Raw genomic sequence first — 17,194 nt, 5'->3', positions numbered from 1 at the left:
TTACTAAATTCATACAATCTCACCACATTCACTGTCTTGTTCTGTTCCAGTATGTTGGCTGGTATCAGGAGGACAGTGTTGGAGGTATGGAGGGGTCAATGAAGAAAATGATGGAAGCAGACCCCAACTTTGGTATGACATGATTGTGTTGCATTATGATGGTGATACCAATAATAAGATTGTAATACCCTTTTAGTACAGTTCATTGTTATGAATATTACGGCATATATAGTAACATTACTACCATTTTTTTAAATAACAGTGATGGGGAAGGTACTCGGTGCCTGGTTTCAACTCGGTGGTAAGTCGACCAGTAGAGATGAGGGACTGAAGCAGTACGTGGAAGACTTGGTCCAGTCTGCACAACGTGACAACTTAACATCACGAGAAAAACTGCATGTGGATGCCATAAAACTATGGGCAGACAGGTATCCATCTCATTGGTCAATTAGTTCATTTCAGTGGCAGAGCTGTTAAGCTTGTACATTTAGAACTGTTTTTGCATTGTGGAGTCTGTTCTCTGTGAACGTATGTAAAATATTGTACGTTTGCAAATGCATCTATAGCAGCGACACCTGTGCTGCAGTGCAATGTTAACCAGTCAGAATTGCCCTGAGGAAGGTGACAGACAGTCACCAAAAGGTCAGCTGAATATTAAAAAGACTTGGTTGACTTTCCAACCTAATGAAATTATTCACAGGACCTCTTAAGCTTGTAACACACTTCTAGTCAGGATTAACAGGTGGCTATTAAATTGAGCCTGTAAGGTTTGATCCAGTCACACTAGGCTAGATGCGTACTGTTAAATAGAGTTTGTAGAAAGTGTCATCATTTTCTGCTGTATAATATATTATATTCTGTAGGGACATGCAGGGTGCCAGTGGTGTATGGGAGAACATTCTGTTGGAACATCCGACAGACATGCTGGCTGTGAAGCTGTCCCAGATGTCTTACTTCACCCTCGGAGACGTGACACAGATGAGAGACTCTGTCTTAAGGGTGATCCCAGCATGGAAACCTACCATGCCTCTGTATGGGTGAGCAACATACATGTATGCTTTAATCTTTGGGGGTTAGGATAGAGATGGTGTTTGTCAACAAAAAGCTTTGAAGCGACTGTTTCCAGGGCCTAACATGCCCCCAAGGAAAGTTTACCACAGTCCCCTTGAGTTTAAATAGCCTGGTTGCTAGCCTCCATAGTTTACCTCCAGCTCTGGCTAATGGTTACAAGGGAGCAAGCCGTTAACTACAGAGGATGGCAACCGCAGGCTACTCAAGGGGACTGTGGTAAAATTTCCTTGGGGGTACATGTATGTTGGCCCTAGAGCTGAGAAGCTGGCCTGTGTAGACCATATATACTAGTAGGTACAGTCTAGCATCAAAAGGTTAGTAATTTAGGCTGCTGTAACTATCAAAAATTTACTCATGTGCAATATTGTTTTTTAAATCTGTGTGTATGCTTCCTCTTTTATGTAGCTATTTGCATGGTATGGAGGCATTTGGACGAGTACAGACAAACTTCTACAGAGAGGCAGAACAGGCTGGACGAAAGGTACTAAATAAAACCTTTAATTATATATATATTTCATTGAAACTTTAGATCGTGCTGTTCATTCTTGAACTTGTTTTAGATGTGTGGTATGTAAAATTTCTTTATAACCCAATGAAAAAAAGTTAACTGTATTCTCAATGTTTTTACTGACAAAAATTACTTGTTGTTTTGAAGGCCCTTGAACTAAACCCTCTGGATATTTGGGCGAGACATGCCATCTGCCATGTTATGGAGATGGAGGGGAGACAGAAGGAAGGGATCGCATTCTTGTCTAACAGTGAAAATGACTGGAATGTAAGTATTGATGAAACTTCAACATTACCATTTTTCAACAAATAAAAAAACATCCTACAATGCACTTTTATTTTTGCACTTCGAATTGATTGACTGACTGACTGACTGACTGACTGACTGAGTGACTGACTGACTCACTGACTGACTGACAACAAACAAGACTTACTGACTCACTGACTGACTGACAACAAACAAGACTTACTGACTCACTGACTGACTGACAACAAACAAGACTTACTGACTCACTGACTGACAACAGACTGACTCACTGACTGATTGACTGCTTCACTTACTGACTGACTGACTGGCTGATTTGATTGATTGATTTATTGATTAACAAATTGATTGTTTAATTGATTGATGCTTATCACCCACAGAAACACACCCTTACCGGCCATTGCTACTGGCACTGGGCCCTGTACCATGTGGAGAGAGGGGAGCACTACGCAGCGCTGAACATCTATGACAAACAGTACTGGGGCAAGAGAAACCTCTACCTCGCTGATCCCTGCTCCCTACTCTTCAGACTCAACATGGAAGGTGGGAAGTTTTTTTAACCTTCTACCTGCTGCCTAACCACATAGCTGGAGAATTGGTAGTCAAGTGGCTCTGTCAGTGTGTTAAAGGTTAAGGCATTGTGTTGTGGAGAAGGCTCTTTTTGCTGTGTTGGTTATATATATACTAATTAAAATAAGATAAAATGTATGTTTTGAGTGTCTACTAGTATTTGGCTACTACCACTATTACTGTACCACTAATAAAAAACACTGTTACAAGTAACGTTACCAAAAGTTCTTTCAGGAGAAGAACATGTCAAAAAGACTCTTAAGAGAACTTAATAGCTATTTGTGCTTACACATACTTCATCTCATAAAGAGGTTTATCAGAATATCAAAAGTGGCTATGAAAGATGCATTGATTTTTGGCAACACATCAGGGGTGGAGCCATTTCTTATTACATATGACACATTTTGTCTCTTCTGCAAATACATGTAGGTGTGGATGTGGGGGACAGGTGGGACGACACCTACGAAATGTGCAAACCATACCTGGATGAACGGATCACTGTCTTCAATGATGTTCACAACCTTATGTCCTGCCTTGGGGCCAAGCAACAAGATTCCACCAAGAAACTTATGGAGTCCCTCAGAAATTTTGTAAGGTGACTACAAAAACAATTGCATAGAAATGGTAGTATGGAAAAAAAGGAAGGCAGAGAGATAAGTCCAAAGGACAGAATTAAAGAAGACTAGGCTAAGGGGTAAAAGCCACATCTACATGGTCTTAGAATTGAGATTTTTATTACCCCCTTAGGGCAATTGTCTGTCATTTTGTCAAGTACAGTTCACTGTCGAAACTTAAAAGATCACCAGAAGCATTGGGGCTAAATCTAAGGCAACATGATACAAATTCATCCTGCTATATTATGTTATATACATTGTACTTTGTTTTGTTTTTTTAGTGAAGAAGGGAGTCAGTCTGTTGTTGCTAAGGAGGTGGGAGTTCCTGTGTGTGAGGCTCTTGTGGCTTATGATGAGGGAGACTATGCCAGAGCCGTGGATCTCATGGCACCCGTGCGGTACCGGATTGGGTCCATAGGGGGCAGTAAGGCACAGGTGAGAACATGCGTACTCTGTGAAAATGGTTGAAGATGAGTCCTGAGTATGCTATAGCTTTTGAGATGAGATGTTAAGATGGAGATCCCTTTTTGAGCACAGTAGAAATCCTCCATATTTATCTACAACAAATAAAAACCAGCTGAGGGTACACCCCTCTAGCTTGTGTGAGTGGAGTAAAATTCCAAGTCTTAAAATGGTGTATGTGACAGGTTCTGTTCCCATTCATTGTTTTCTTAATACTCTTCATGATGGATTGTTGTGTTTCCATGCAGATGGATGTGTTCCGCTTGTGTCTGATCAATGCTGCCATCAGGTCACCCAACAAACAGCACCAGAAATTAGCAAGGTGAGTCAGCTCATTATCAGTAATGTTTTGTGTATTATTTTGTCTTTACCACAAAGTGGTGAAGACATATTGTGTTCCCTCATGTTTCTTCTTCTCCTTCTCCTCCTTCTCCTCCTGCCATTTCTTTAAATGGATTCATCTCTGCCATTTTCTGGCCAAATAACACGAAATTTGGCATGAAGGTAGAGTGGGCAAATACCCTGACGTGTTCTTTTCATTTTTTGAAAAATTGTTTTATTTGGGTTTTTGGCCATTTTCAGGCAAAAATATACATTTTGAGATCTGGTTCCCAGGTACTAAAACCAAATGACCTGAAATTTGGTATGGGGATACCTTGGACATATGTCTACAAAAAGTCATTCAAGCTTTTGACATACACCACTTTATAATTGGGAAAAATAAGGCTTTTTGGCTATTTTCGGACCAAAAATGTACATTTTTGGCTCCTGTGCCCTAATATTAAATCTGAATGACCTGAAATTCGGTATGGGGATACCTTGGACACATGTCCAAAGAATGCCATTCACGATTTTGAAATATACCACTTTAAAATTGTGTAAAATAGGGCTTTTTTGCTATTTTCGGACCAAAAATGTACATTTTTGGCTCCTGTGCCCTAATATTAAATCCGAATGACCTGAAATTTGGTATGGGGATACCTTGGACACATGTCCAAAGAATGTCATTCTCGATTTTGACATACACCACTTTAAAGTTATGTAAAATAGGGCTTTTTGGCTATTTCCGGCATTGGAAGGTTCCATTGCTGCATGGGGGTGTAGACTATTGGCAGCCATCGTAGGATAGATCCATTTTCGGTATGGGGGATGTGGTGAAGCCATCTGCTGCATTTGCTCTCAAGCAAATGTCGGCCTTTCTAGTCTTGTCTTTCGTTTCTAGGATAGCATCTAGATCCTTACCTGATTGAATCATCTAAATGTAGTTTGTTCTAAATTTCAGATTGATCATTATCATTTGTATTGATAAGACCTAGACATAAAGTTGCAAATAGTGTTCCTGAACTACATTTGTATATATGTACATACATTTTATTTTGATAAAAATTAATTTTAATCTTTAAAAATTGAACAAAAGTGCAACTGATAAAAATGTGTGGTCTAACATTGATGTTGACTCAATGGTTTAACCCTGTGACAAGTGTATCTGATAGAGCATAATTTTCACATACTGATATTAAATTGTCTTCCAGGGCCCTTTTGATGGAGAGGAAGGCACTGAAAGAAAATTCTCCCCTCACTGACCGACTGGTGGAAGCAGCAGCCAAGTTGCCTCTGTAAAGATCTGTGTTAGGACTTTGCTACAGATGTATAGAGCCCAAACATTGGCATAGGCTCTTCTTTCATGATAAAATTTGCAAGAAATCTCATGAGATTCCAGTGACAAAAAAAGCAGTGTGGGTATAGGTGTGCAAAGCTGTGGCTTCAATATTTTGTAAGCTAATATGATTATCATACTATAATATTATGGTAATTTTTATATATCATGGTTGAAATATGATTATCCATATGTTTGATTGAGAGTAATTAACTGAGAAATGCTATTATTATGATACTCCTTGACCACCTACATGTATAATCATGTACTTCTGATTGTAGAACTGTTTGGTCACTGTTAAAGACAGTGATTAAAAAAATATGTATATGGAGCTTTTAGCTTTAATTAGACAGAAATCAAGAAGGCCAACTACAACAACAGCAATACAAACTTCTTGGCAATTATGAATATTATTGATATGATATTCTGCTAACTTAAAGGATCTATTTTTTAGTAACCAGATGACTGTTCCTATATCCTTCAGTGAGTGAATAAATGATAATAGGCAATATGTGTGTGTAAGCTTTAGCCCTTATAAGTAATTAAATTAACCCAGTAGTGAAAAAACTCTTGAACATATAAACATTACATGGCAATCATAATTAGTAACGGTCATTTTTAACTGTGCTGTTTTATTTAGAAAGTATGCCTTGAAGTCTGCCTTTACACTGTACATTTGTATCTAGGAAAAAGGTAGTTCTACTTACATCATGCTGATGGGAGAACAGGTTTTCCCAGATAATTTGTCAAGGGGGCGTGACCCCTGGTAGCACAACCAATAAGGGTCAAGCCATATGATCCTGCCAAATACATGACTCCAACACTACTTGGGACTTTCCAATATACCTGAAACAAGGGGTGGAAGGGGTTAAGTTGCAATGGGAGACTGATCCTGAACAATGATCCCAACTCTAACCCTAACTCTTATACCAAACCTAACCCTAACCCTAGCCCTAAACACCTGACCTCTCATGTATGTGGCAGCTCAAGGATTTGTCTATTCAGACCAGTGTATGCAAATGAGACTGTCAACCACCTGTTCCTGTGTGTGGTGGGGTCATCATATTGTCAACAGTCTGTCAGTGACCAGTGGTGTGTCCATACAACTGGTCTTCCTCTGTACAAACTTAACTCAACCTTCAACTTCAGATCTGTACAGGTGAGTAAGACATTAAGAACCGTGCTGTTATATCAGCCTTGGAACAATGTTTGATACCCGATCAAAGTCCAGCCAGCAAGTTGACCATAACGTTGACTTGCAATGCACACTCCAAAAAGTAACCACATTACATCAGTATTATAGTACAGTACTGTAACAGTATATTCAGTATCACTACAGTTATAATCCTGTAACCCATATGTTATAACAGTTACAATTAAAACCAACCAGCAGGTGTATTTTGTGTAAAAATATTTAATGTTTTGACAAAGGTTCAAAACAAATAACATTCCTAAGTGTGTTGGTTAGACATGCAGGTATTATGCGCCAAAAAGCAGTTACTCCAGCAACTGGATATGATTTTGGAAACGGTCAGACGTTTCAGGTAGCATCCACTATCTTTCATCAGTGACACTAAGAGACCAAAGAAGAAATGCAGCTTTATAAGCATGCATGAACTGTTGATTCGTGAAACATTCCTATGATAAGTAATCAATGACATGGTAATATTTTCGCAGGGTTCTCTGATTAACAACATGCACAGCCACTGGAGAGACTGTCAGGTAATGAGGAGTTTCTATCATATGATTTTATTATTATATTTACCTTCAACACCGAGCAGATTATTATTGGAATGAGCAGAGCACTTTGGACTAATGCCTCTGACTATTTACAGCTTAGAGGTACATATCCAATCTTTTGTCACAAACTTCTCTGTTACATAGCGGATCATAATGACCCCCAGTGGGGGTCTTCACGCTTCGTTAAAAATTGAAAAATCTCAAGATTCATTCTAAAGATCTCAATATTTTAGACGAAATCTTGAGATCTTATAAGACAATCTTGAGATTGTTCATGACAATCTCCAGATCTTTCAGAAAATCTTGAGATGAAAACAAAAGGTCTCAAGATCTTTCCAAATGTTTTCAAAGTATCTTGAGATTTTTCCAAAGCATCTCGAGATGCTTTAAAAAATATCAAGATTGTTTAAAAGATCTCACGGTTTTTCAAGATTGCTTTAAAAATCTTGATATTTCTTAAAGCATCTCGAGATGCTATGGAAAAATCTCAAGATACTTTTGAAAACATTTGGAAAGATCTTGAGACCTTTTCTTTTCATCTTAAGATTTTCTGTAAGATCTGGAGATTGTCATAAAAAATCTCAATATTGTCTCATAAGATCTCAAGATTTCGTCTAAAATATTGAGATTTTTCAATTTTTAACGAAGCGTGAAGACCCCCACTGGGGGTCATTATGATCCGCTATGTAACAGAGAAGTTTTTGACAAAATATTGGATATGTACCTCTAAGCTGTAAATGGTCAGAGGCATTAGTCCAAAGTGCTCTGCTCATTCCAATAATAATCTGCTCGCTGTTCTTCACAGAAGGAAAATATATCATCTTTGCTTTGTCTCTTCTTGAAACACATAAGGACAATGACCTGGATCAGACCTCTGTTAGCATTAGTTAACTGGAGCTGTAAGAGACACCTTGTGGTTTCATTTTACATTATGTAGCCAGTTGTTGGGGCTGGTCACCATACTATAATATACGAATCGTTAATGAGCAACAATAAACAGAGCAGTAGTTTGTTAGACTAAACCATGTTAAGGTGAACATGCATTTTCTTTTGCAAATGTTACCTTTCTAGTTATTATTTACTTTATTTATCTTTTACCTGAAAAGGGCTGAATGGTGAATAATGTTGATAATATAACCCTATTGTTTGCTTCATTATAGTCCTTTTGTCAGCATTAGTACTTCAGTTGTCATATTTCTATTTTCCAGGAGTGGTCCAAGATAGGACTACCCCTTTCAACAACGAGTAATGAAGCCTGTAAGATGTTCGATGCTGCAGTTACACAGGTATACTCTGGACTGATTAAGTACATGATGGGTTATATACTCCAAACAAAAAATTATTGGACAGCAAGCTACATGTTGGACTTTTGTCTGTTGTTCCCCTAATATATTAGCGCTGACCCAGTCTTCAGATGTTATTGTAGCTATGTAATACATAGTAGTCAAGCAGATCATTTGAAATATACACAAATATCCATGTAACACATGGCAAGGATGACAGACTATTTTCTTTTCTTGCTTTAGTATATTGGTTGGTATGATGATGACAGTGTTGGTGGCCTGATGGGAGCTATGGAGAAGATGAACCAAGCAGATCCCAACTTTGGTAAATAATATTACATGTATAATCTTTGATCTCTCTCTAGTTTCAAATCAATTGTTCTGTGAAATGAATCTATTAGGCAGTACAGTGACAGTGTGATTCGTGATTCGAAAAAGGTCTTGCATTTTGCCAAAAAAAATCAGGAAGTCCTTTGTCGATGGCGAAGCATAGAAGACATATCCGCAATCGTATTGGTTACTGATTCTTTGTTTTATTGATTCCAAACAGTTATGGGGAAGGTGGTGAGTGGTTGGTTCCAACTTGGTGGAAAGTCTATTACAAGAGATGAGAAGCTGAAGAAGGACATTGAGGACCTGGTGAGATCAGCACAGGGGAACAACTGTACATCCAGGGAAAAACAACATGTGGAGGCCATACGTCTACTGGCAGGAAGGTACAAGCTTACAAGGACTTCTCAATAGTATTTTGATGAATAAAGAAACCCTTTTTTATGAAACCAAGTGTTTTATTCTGCCAACATTTCTGTAACTGTCTGTCACCTTCCTTAGTGCAATTCTGACACAGCACAGGTGTTGCTCCTTGTAGATGCATTTCTCTCAACACACATTCTTTTTATGTGTGACTCACCAACCTGACAAGACTATTCATGAAAGACTTAAGATCTAGATGCAATTGATTAAGCCAGCATTGGCAACATGCATACTCCTTTTCCATGCTGCATTGAACATTTTATTCTTGTTGGCTGTTATTGCCATTCCATTAGTAATATAGATTTTTATGATTGATTTTCAGAAATGTTACAGTTGATATGATTGTGTTGTTTGTTGCATCCCTTAGGGACATACCTGCTGCATGTAATGCCTGGGAGAACATTCTGGTGGAATATCCTACAGACATCCTGGCTCTGAAGCTGTCCCAGGCTTCCTACTACGACATTGGATACTCCGCACAGCTGAGGGACTCTGCTGCTAGAGTGCTCCCAGCATGGAAGCCTAGCATGCCTCTGTATGGGTGAGAATATTGTGTGATTCTAGTTCAAGGAGTGCATAATGAAAATTTCCTAATATAATTGCCCAGAGGTAAACTTGTGAGGTACATTTGGCAATATGTTTGAGTCTCCTGTCGATGCAACAGATGAGTAGGCAGACAGGTCATTTGCAGAGGTGGGTCCTCATGTGAGAATGAAGACCGATTTTGGACGCACATGATCAGCCACAGATGCTGCAAGGGAAGAAATAGACTGTGGGGGAGCACTGTTTCCTCATCTATTCTTGTCTTGCATGGCAGCTGCTCTAGGCAATATGATATAATGGTATACTAGCAACAGCGCAGTTTGTTTAAAACCCACAGAAGCCCAGCATCTTGTTTTGTTTCGATCATGTAGATTATTTTAGCTGTACGACAATTTGATGAAACACTGAGTTTTCTTGCTTGCAATAATTTTACAATAATTTTTTTTGCACTATGATAGGTACCTGCATGGAATGCATGCCTTTGGACTTGTGGAAACCAACTTCTACACTCAAGCTGAAAAATCAGCAAGGAAGGTGAGATTTCTTACTCTTATGAAAATGCCAGAAGTCTTGACAGAGATACAAATTCTCGCAATCGAACACTTATATTGAGTCATTAACAGATGTGTTGGCCATCAGTTTTGCTAGGGCTTACACAAGATAAGATACTACTAGTAAGTAATCATCTTCAGATGTAAAACCTGATAATGTTCACCTGAACCCATGGTATTAAACATGTAAAATATTATGCTGTTGTCCAAAGGCCCTTGAGCTGAACCCCCGGGACATTTGGGCGACCCATGCAGTGTGCCATGTGATGGAGATGGAGGGGAGGCAGGAAGAGGGCATCAGCTTCTTGTCAAACACCCTGCAAGACTGGGGTGTGAGTATACGATGCATAATGTTCCTTTGGTAAAAGATCACGATTTGGCTATTCTTATACTGCAAAACTAAGGACTGTAATATTTGATCTACTCACACGCAGGATGGGCCCCTGCTCTTTTCGATAAGTGCATTGGGTATCCTAAAACATGGGAACTCCAGTCTCATCCCTAACCAAATATGTAGGTATTCAGTTTCACCTGAGTTAAGTGAATTCAAAGAGTACATGTAGGTGTAAAATTCCCTAGGGCACAACATTTGGGCCTGCTAGGGATTTGAATTCGAACCCAGAACCTTTCAGATTCTAAGTCAAGAACCCTAGACCACCTTACCGCCTGGATCTTAAGTTGACTAAAAACATTTATTCCATGATCCAGAGTTGTAACCTGTTTGCTGGCCATTGCTACTGGCACTGGGCACTCTACCACATGGAGAAGGGGGACTACTCTGCAGCTCTCAAGATCTTTGACAACCAGTACAAGGGCAGGAAAGATGCCTTCATCACGGACACCAGTTCTCTCCTCTTCAGACTCAACATGGAAGGTGTGAAGTACTGCTAGTCCTTACCTCCACAAAGCAGAAGTATTGTTTTTGGTTTGCCTGCCAGTTTGTGTGTATGTGTTTCTGTGTATCTGTCTGTGATTCCACATGTTTGTGGCCAGTAATGATATTTGGTACGTGCAAAGGTAGGTGTTGATAAGATAAGGGGTCGAGTTTGAATGAGGCCCTCCTTGTGTCTGTCCTTGGTGCTGAAGCAAAGGATCTGTTGTTTTGTTTCTTTTTAGGTTTGGTCTCATTAGCAGCTTCTTTGAAATCTTTGAAAGCATTTTGTTGTTTGAAACTTTATCTATTTATAGAAAGAACCCTTAAATTTGTTCAAATTAAGCCATCCAATATTTGTTTGAATTGTGGTCTATAGTCTGACCTGTTAATTCCTATGTGCAGGGGTGGATGTGGCAGACAGATGGGATGACACGTACAAGATGTGCGAGTCTGATCTGGAAGAACGAGTCGCCATCTTTAAGGATGTTCACCTCCTTCTGTCCTGCCTTGGTGCCAAGCAGCAAGATTCCACCAAGAAAATGATGGAGTCTCTTAGAAGTTTTGTCAGGTAAATGTAGACTATAAGTTGGTAGGAAACCTTCAAGTAGTTATCAGAAAGCATATGAAGAAAACTTGTGGTTTCAATGTCGATGCCATTATTATGAAATCCACAATGAACTTTGGTGTCATAGTCCTCACAAGAGTGCAGAAATGTACACATTTTTTTTCATTTTTCCAGTGAAGAGGGAACCCAGCCCACTGTTGCTAAAGAGGTGGGAGTTCCTATCTGTGAGGCTCTTGTGGCTTATGATGAGGGAGACTATGCCAGAGCTGTGGATCTCATGGCACCCATGCGGTACCGGGTAGGATCAATAGGGGGCAGTAAGGCACAGGTGAGATCAGACTTACTCATCAACAATCAGGCACTGTGCACTTAAAATTGATCACAAGATTGGTCATAAAGTTGTAAACTTTTCTGTTTCATATTTTATCAAGATCTTGAATTTTTAAAGCCATTCCATTGTTTTTCTGTCAATTTGCTTTGTTTCGATGGCTTTCGGAATTCTGTGCTTGATTGTTAACATGTTTATTTGTTGTCATTTGTTTCTAGCTGGACTTGTTCCACCTCTTTCTGATCCACGCTGCCATCAGATCGTCTGAGACCCGTCACCACCAGTTAGCCAGGTTTGTTCACTCTTTAACCTTCACTCTGCTAAGGTTGCCATTTGGCACCAAATTTGTATTGATTACAGGGTTGGGCAGCAAGGAGAAGGTTAGACATTCTGGTGAGCACCATCTCCACTTACTCTCAATCTTGATTTGATTTATTGAAATTGTAACAATACAATACACGTGGGGAAAAGGCAGCTATTGCTGGTGATGTGTCCCACACATAGAAACAAATAGGACAGGGCAATACTTGTTGTCACTTGATTTACATGTAAGTGAGGAAAGTCATGTTAAGTGCCTTTCCCAAGGGCACAAGATTGGTGGCATGTCAGGACTCAAACCCGGGACCTCTTGGTTCCGAGTCGAGCACTCTGCCGTTGCACTACACAACCCCACGATAGATCTTTCCCAATTCAATGCTCTTGAGGTCACTTGGACTTGGTTAAATTTCAGCAAACTATGGCAGCAGTACAGTTTAATAAGGTGCTCAATCCTTCCTGAGGTTACCCTGTCAAGATAATTAGATCTCTAGAAACTGCATCTAGTGCCAGAATATTTGGATCATGTCCAACACTTTGGATGTCAACCTCACAAAGATGCCTATTCAGTTCACATTTTTTTTGTGTGCTCATGTAGTCTTTTGACTACCAATTAATTCTATATTAATTAGTGGGTTAGGCAGCAGGTTGAATGTTAAAGAGAAAGATCTAGATTAAAGAAGAATTTACATTATCACTGTCAAAATCTTTGCACCATTTCTCTTCATCATGCTATGGCTGTTAATACAGATGTCTTTGTGTCCCAGGGCCCTATTGGCTGAGAGGAAGGCACTGAAGGAGAATTCACCAATGACTGACAGGCTTATAGCAGCAGCACCTCTACCTTTCTAATGACAACTCAGACAGGGAGTCCTTCTATACATACTCAACTGAAACTCTGGTTACAAAAACCTCTGCTTGATTATTATACATTTAATAAATTGTAGGTTCTGCATACATAGGATAAGTTTTTGACAATCTTACTATTTGAGGTGTTTGGGTATATTTGGAGAATACTTTAATTGTTATTTGTGTACCTTGTTGATTGCATACACTGTGCAGCATAGGGCCTACAGAACTTTATATTACTGGAAATACTGTGTAGCAAAGAAATTCCAGTTCACAGTCAAAAAAGATACCCAAAGAGCGGTCTCATTACCCCAGCAGGGGTACCTATCGACCGTCTACAGGTGAGAATACAGGTGAGAACCAACTTTACAGATTGTGGAGGAAGGGGTCATTTTATGTGGTGCCAGTTGCATTTGCATGCTCAGTCACAATGTCCATGTGGTGATTGTTTATACTACGTAGTCACATGCAAACCACCTACAATGTGAAATACTGGTCGTCAAAGCTTGTGTGATATGCTGAAGGGCGGTTATACTTGGTATACAGATACAGATACAGACTCAGTATACAGTTGAAGGAATAACTAAGGAAGGAAGTGCAGTATACGGTACAACTGCGTTGTTCCCACAGCGCAACTTCATGTCTGAAATATTAATGGTTTACACAGCCGGACCTCACTTCTACGTAGTCACACACATGCATGGCTGGCTCCAATATGAAAGGGTAGAAGGCGTTGACAGAATGGGCTCAACGCTTGATGTTTTCCCATTTATCTTGGATGATGTACAAAATTACTGCTCTCAACTGTAACATTACCAAGCTTGCGAGAGGCAGATGCATTATTCATTATCATAAAATGGCAAGCATAACACCAGCTTATCGAACGTAAGCATCATTTCTTGTCATAATGTTGTAAGTGAATAAACATTGGAGTCATTGGTATATGCTTTTCATTATATACACAAGCTTCAGCACAACAAATTTTTATAACTTAGAGTAAGTTTACAAAAAATACCTAGTTCACGCCATCGAGCTATCTTTTACTATAATTTTCGTTGTACTATTTTTGTTATGTACTTATACAAATGAAGTGCCTTGGCAGAGGAACACAATTAACAATTAAAGACTGGTACAGGTCTATCTAATTGCAATGGAGGGGCCCCTGGACTCATGAGACTTTGATTGAAAAAAAAAACATCATTATCGATTCTATTTGACTCGGAACCAAAATTAGATTGTCAACACTTTGTAGGGATTTGAAATCGCCGTCCAGAATAGATGTGTAATCTGTCGATATTCAGGTTATTTCTCTACCGAGGTAGATGTCAGACCGTGCGCGACTAGCATACGTATACTACAAGTCTCCCCTTGTCTTGTGAGAGGATGGGTTCGCCTGACCAGTACTCGATTACTTCTACCAACACGACGGGTTGCTTCGCCCATCACCTAATATCAACCCAGGGAAGCGTTTACACGCGCTAAACCATCTTGACGCCCGTTTTAATCCCACAGAATCCCCCATGTAGTTAACGCAATGATTGGAAGTAGGCGCAGTTGGAGCTTTCCGCCCCGTGCCTGTATGTGTGCTATGGTCTGGAAGGCTAGTTTGGATGGATCGAAGGGAGGCGAGGCTTATGCGGCACTCGGCAGGTCTGTACCTGCAAGGCTGATAGGCTTATGAGAAATTTTCTCTATTCCCTGTAGTGTAATCCTAACTCTTCGGGCGGTAGTCATGTCACCGAGTGTTGTTGTGGTGCTTTTTCAGCACCAAGGACAGGTACTGACGTAGTATTCTATACATATGGTAACGGCCTCTCAAATCCACAGTATACCCACGGGCGCGGGTAGGTAGTCAGCTATGTCCTGTCGTTTTTCCTCAGTCTGGGTTGGGGTTTACTTTCGGTTACAGGCCCTCACCAACTGAAAACCGTTACGTTGGTAGCTTTCGTTTTACGTACAATGCATGTAATGATAATGCACATTTGAGTATCAAGTGAAATTCTTTCCCTATCTCTCTGGACGTTCCTTTTATACGATTCTGAGCCGTTGTGATAGATAGATCGTAATTTTGTCTGAAGTACACAGTGGGGCCTTCTTGACAAGTTTGATTGGCTTTCAAGGTAACCTTCGGATGCAGCACAAGACGGTGATATTTCCACGTAGCTCCAGGCTCGTAGATCAAAGATTCCTGACAACACCCGCCGGAAAACTGGTCTTATTTAATGCAATCTGCCCGGAGCTGACATCCTGGTCGGTAGAGTTGGTCCTCTGGAAAATGATGTTGGGGTTACGTCAAAATATCCTCACCCCACACGTGAATGAAATCTATAGCATCGGGAACACGTCCTGAGGCTGTGAGGGCGTGTAAGGGGGGCGTCAGCGTGTTCGCGACCCTCCAAATCTGACACGTTATCAGAATCGTCTGACAGCGCGAAGTTATCGTTCAACGGATGAAACTGTCCCTTAACGACGCCAACCTTTGAATGTGCGCCCGTTAATTCTGAGGTATAGCGGGCTTGAAGCGATAGAGCCGGTACGGTTGCCAGCGTCGCTCTTGCCGGGCGGTAAATTGCGGTTCAGAATCCACACGTCATCTTAAATGTTGCATCCCACAACGCATAATCATAAATCAAAAGAAGCGCGTTGGCGAAATGAGGCGATACGTTACAATCTTGCCTGCACAGTTTGATGCTATGCACAAGAGGCTAACCTACATAACACTGCCGTGAATATATATTGAACCTTATATATTGTGCGATGATTGCAGTACCTATTTTCAGTAAATAGCGAGTTAGTTTTACTGCTAGTACATACTACTACATGAACTGTAAAGCCTGTCTGTTGTTGTATATATATATATGAACGTAGCAGAAAATGACTAATGGTTGTTTGCGCTCACCCGTAGTTGGGCGCCATCTGGTTTTCTGGTTAATTCCTGACGGAATCACCAGTCGACATGCTGTCTTTGTCAACGTTAGGGTTAGAATGGATATTGAGCCATTACAGACTGTACCGGCCCCCTTCGTTAATGAAGGTTAGACATCCGAGTAAACGATATCTGTGACGAGCCTCATCCATAATGTCTGCACCCGTCCATTCCAGTCCTGCATTCACAAGAGAACCTCTAGATCTCTCACTCCCTCGGCACACTGTGCACTGGGATTGAATCCTCTTCAAATGTGCAATTTTGCAAGGCTGGGTGGGCAGTAATAGACTTGGGCGGATAGGGCAATGGGGAAGAGGCGGATTTATCAAGGCGTGAATCCGCGCAGTGATAATGAAAGGAACGCCTTTAATATTTCACTTTACTAGCGGCTTAACCTTAAGAGACTTGGGGTCTTTTCTCGACCAGCCTATTCTGCAGATTTTCTCATAAATTTTCGATGAGTTTTAACGTCATCACCTATTGGACTCTCCGCAAGCGAGACTGAACTTAGTATGAAACAGGAGGGTGCTCGCGCGAGGAGACAAGCGTATATCGTTCTTCCCTTAGCACGTTTAGCAGAGGAGGTCGCTGTAAGTGCAAGCACCGTCGGTGAGTACGAACATCTCTACATTAGCACGGGTCATGGACAACCTTTCCTAACCGCTCGCGCGCGTTGAGTACGTGTTGGAGGTGAGAGACCGGCAGTTAACTGGATATTCTTGGAAAACCAGCTGCCATTTAGGTTTGCCGACTGTTCAGTGTCACATCCGAGGAAAGTTCATCATATAACAGTCAGGTCTAGCCTTCCTGCTTACAGTATGCCAATAGTGTTGGAGAAAATGGTGTGCTCCTTTCGAATAGGTGTCTAGGCTCTGCACTTTCGAGGAAGCAACTACGCCTGGTAGAGAACTGTCGAGTTGTACCGAGAGGGCTAGGGGGGCGTTGTCGGTTCTAAGTTGCTGATGGCCCGCCTGCTGCTCAAGCTTTCACGGGCCACCATGAGATTAGGAACCCCGGCGCTTCTCGTGCTGACCGGGGTTTCCCTCTGCAGCCTGATGCTGATAACAAGGCAGGTAGACAACACCGGTCTGTCTCCATCCAAACGGGACCTTCTCGAAGGTGTTGAATTCTCGGTGCTTCCGGACCTCCAGCTTCCCCATCGTTCAAGACCTTCCACCGGATCTAAATTAGGGCATCGCAAAAACATACGCCTCGGGTCAATCCCGCTCGGGAGAAAACCAGCCTTTGGGAATCACACAGCCGCGAGAAAGATTTCCACAGAAATGGCCGGCCTTGTAGATCAGGAGGCTTTTATCAAAAA

The 17,194-nt window shown here is 40.9% G+C and overlaps 2 protein-coding genes across 4 annotated transcripts in view; both read left to right on the top strand.

The window, feature by feature from the left end:
* LOC109465172 (tetratricopeptide repeat protein 38-like) overlaps nucleotides 1–5,743 on the top strand; it is a 7,296-nt gene extending 1,553 nt beyond the window's left edge. For both annotated transcript variants that reach the window (XM_019762321.1, XM_019762329.1), the window contains exons 4-13: nucleotides 51–132; nucleotides 263–428; nucleotides 864–1,037; nucleotides 1,477–1,552; nucleotides 1,727–1,846; nucleotides 2,224–2,386; nucleotides 2,843–3,008; nucleotides 3,309–3,462; nucleotides 3,738–3,811; nucleotides 5,022–5,743. In XM_019762321.1, coding sequence (XP_019617880.1) covers nucleotides 51–132; nucleotides 263–428; nucleotides 864–1,037; nucleotides 1,477–1,552; nucleotides 1,727–1,846; nucleotides 2,224–2,386; nucleotides 2,843–3,008; nucleotides 3,309–3,462; nucleotides 3,738–3,811; nucleotides 5,022–5,109 — 1,263 coding nt within the window. In that variant the 3' untranslated portion in view covers nucleotides 5,110–5,743. The remainder of the gene's footprint in view (nucleotides 1–50; nucleotides 133–262; nucleotides 429–863; nucleotides 1,038–1,476; nucleotides 1,553–1,726; nucleotides 1,847–2,223; nucleotides 2,387–2,842; nucleotides 3,009–3,308; nucleotides 3,463–3,737; nucleotides 3,812–5,021) is intronic.
* A 70-nt stretch (nucleotides 5,744–5,813) lies between these two features.
* On the top strand, nucleotides 5,814–13,054 carry LOC109465190 (tetratricopeptide repeat protein 38-like). 2 transcript variants are annotated; one of them, XM_019762340.1, is made up of 14 exons: nucleotides 5,842–6,305; nucleotides 6,824–6,868; nucleotides 8,095–8,172; nucleotides 8,413–8,494; nucleotides 8,720–8,885; nucleotides 9,290–9,463; nucleotides 9,924–9,999; nucleotides 10,229–10,348; nucleotides 10,725–10,890; nucleotides 11,293–11,458; nucleotides 11,630–11,783; nucleotides 12,002–12,075; nucleotides 12,866–12,962; nucleotides 12,997–13,054. In XM_019762340.1, the coding sequence occupies exons 2-13, from the start codon at nucleotides 6,842–6,844 to the stop codon at nucleotides 12,948–12,950; spliced, it is 1,368 nt and encodes a 455-aa protein (XP_019617899.1). In that variant the 5' UTR covers nucleotides 5,842–6,305; nucleotides 6,824–6,841; the 3' UTR covers nucleotides 12,951–12,962; nucleotides 12,997–13,054. The 2 variants fall into 2 exon arrangements, 1 of the variants encoding a protein (XP_019617899.1); XR_002139945.1 differs by lacking the exon at nucleotides 12,997–13,054 and having other exon boundaries at nucleotides 5,814–6,305; nucleotides 11,637–11,783; nucleotides 12,866–12,951.
* The last annotated feature ends 4,140 nt before the right edge of the window (nucleotides 13,055–17,194 follow it).

The sequence above is a fragment of the Branchiostoma belcheri genome, unplaced genomic scaffold, assembly GCF_001625305.1.
Source record: "Branchiostoma belcheri isolate BF01 breed outbred unplaced genomic scaffold, Haploidv18h27 scaffold1, whole genome shotgun sequence".
Taxonomy (NCBI): domain Eukaryota; kingdom Metazoa; phylum Chordata; class Leptocardii; order Amphioxiformes; family Branchiostomatidae; genus Branchiostoma; species Branchiostoma belcheri.
Note: the sequence above shows the minus strand (reverse complement) of the source record. Positions and strands in the feature narration are given on the sequence as shown.

What these genes read in the sequence shown, in the direction of transcription:
- LOC109465190 (XM_019762340.1), top strand. Translation starts at nt 6,842, where the DNA reads ATGCACAGCCACTGGAGAGACTGTCAG. An exon ending in TCGATGCTGCAGTTACACAG is followed by an intron (nt 8,173 to 8,412) that starts GTATACTCTGGA and finishes TTCTTGCTTTAG; the next exon opens with TATATTGGTTGGTATGATGA. An exon ending in TAGGGGGCAGTAAGGCACAG is followed by an intron (nt 11,784 to 12,001) that starts GTGAGATCAGAC and finishes ATTTGTTTCTAG; the next exon opens with CTGGACTTGTTCCACCTCTT.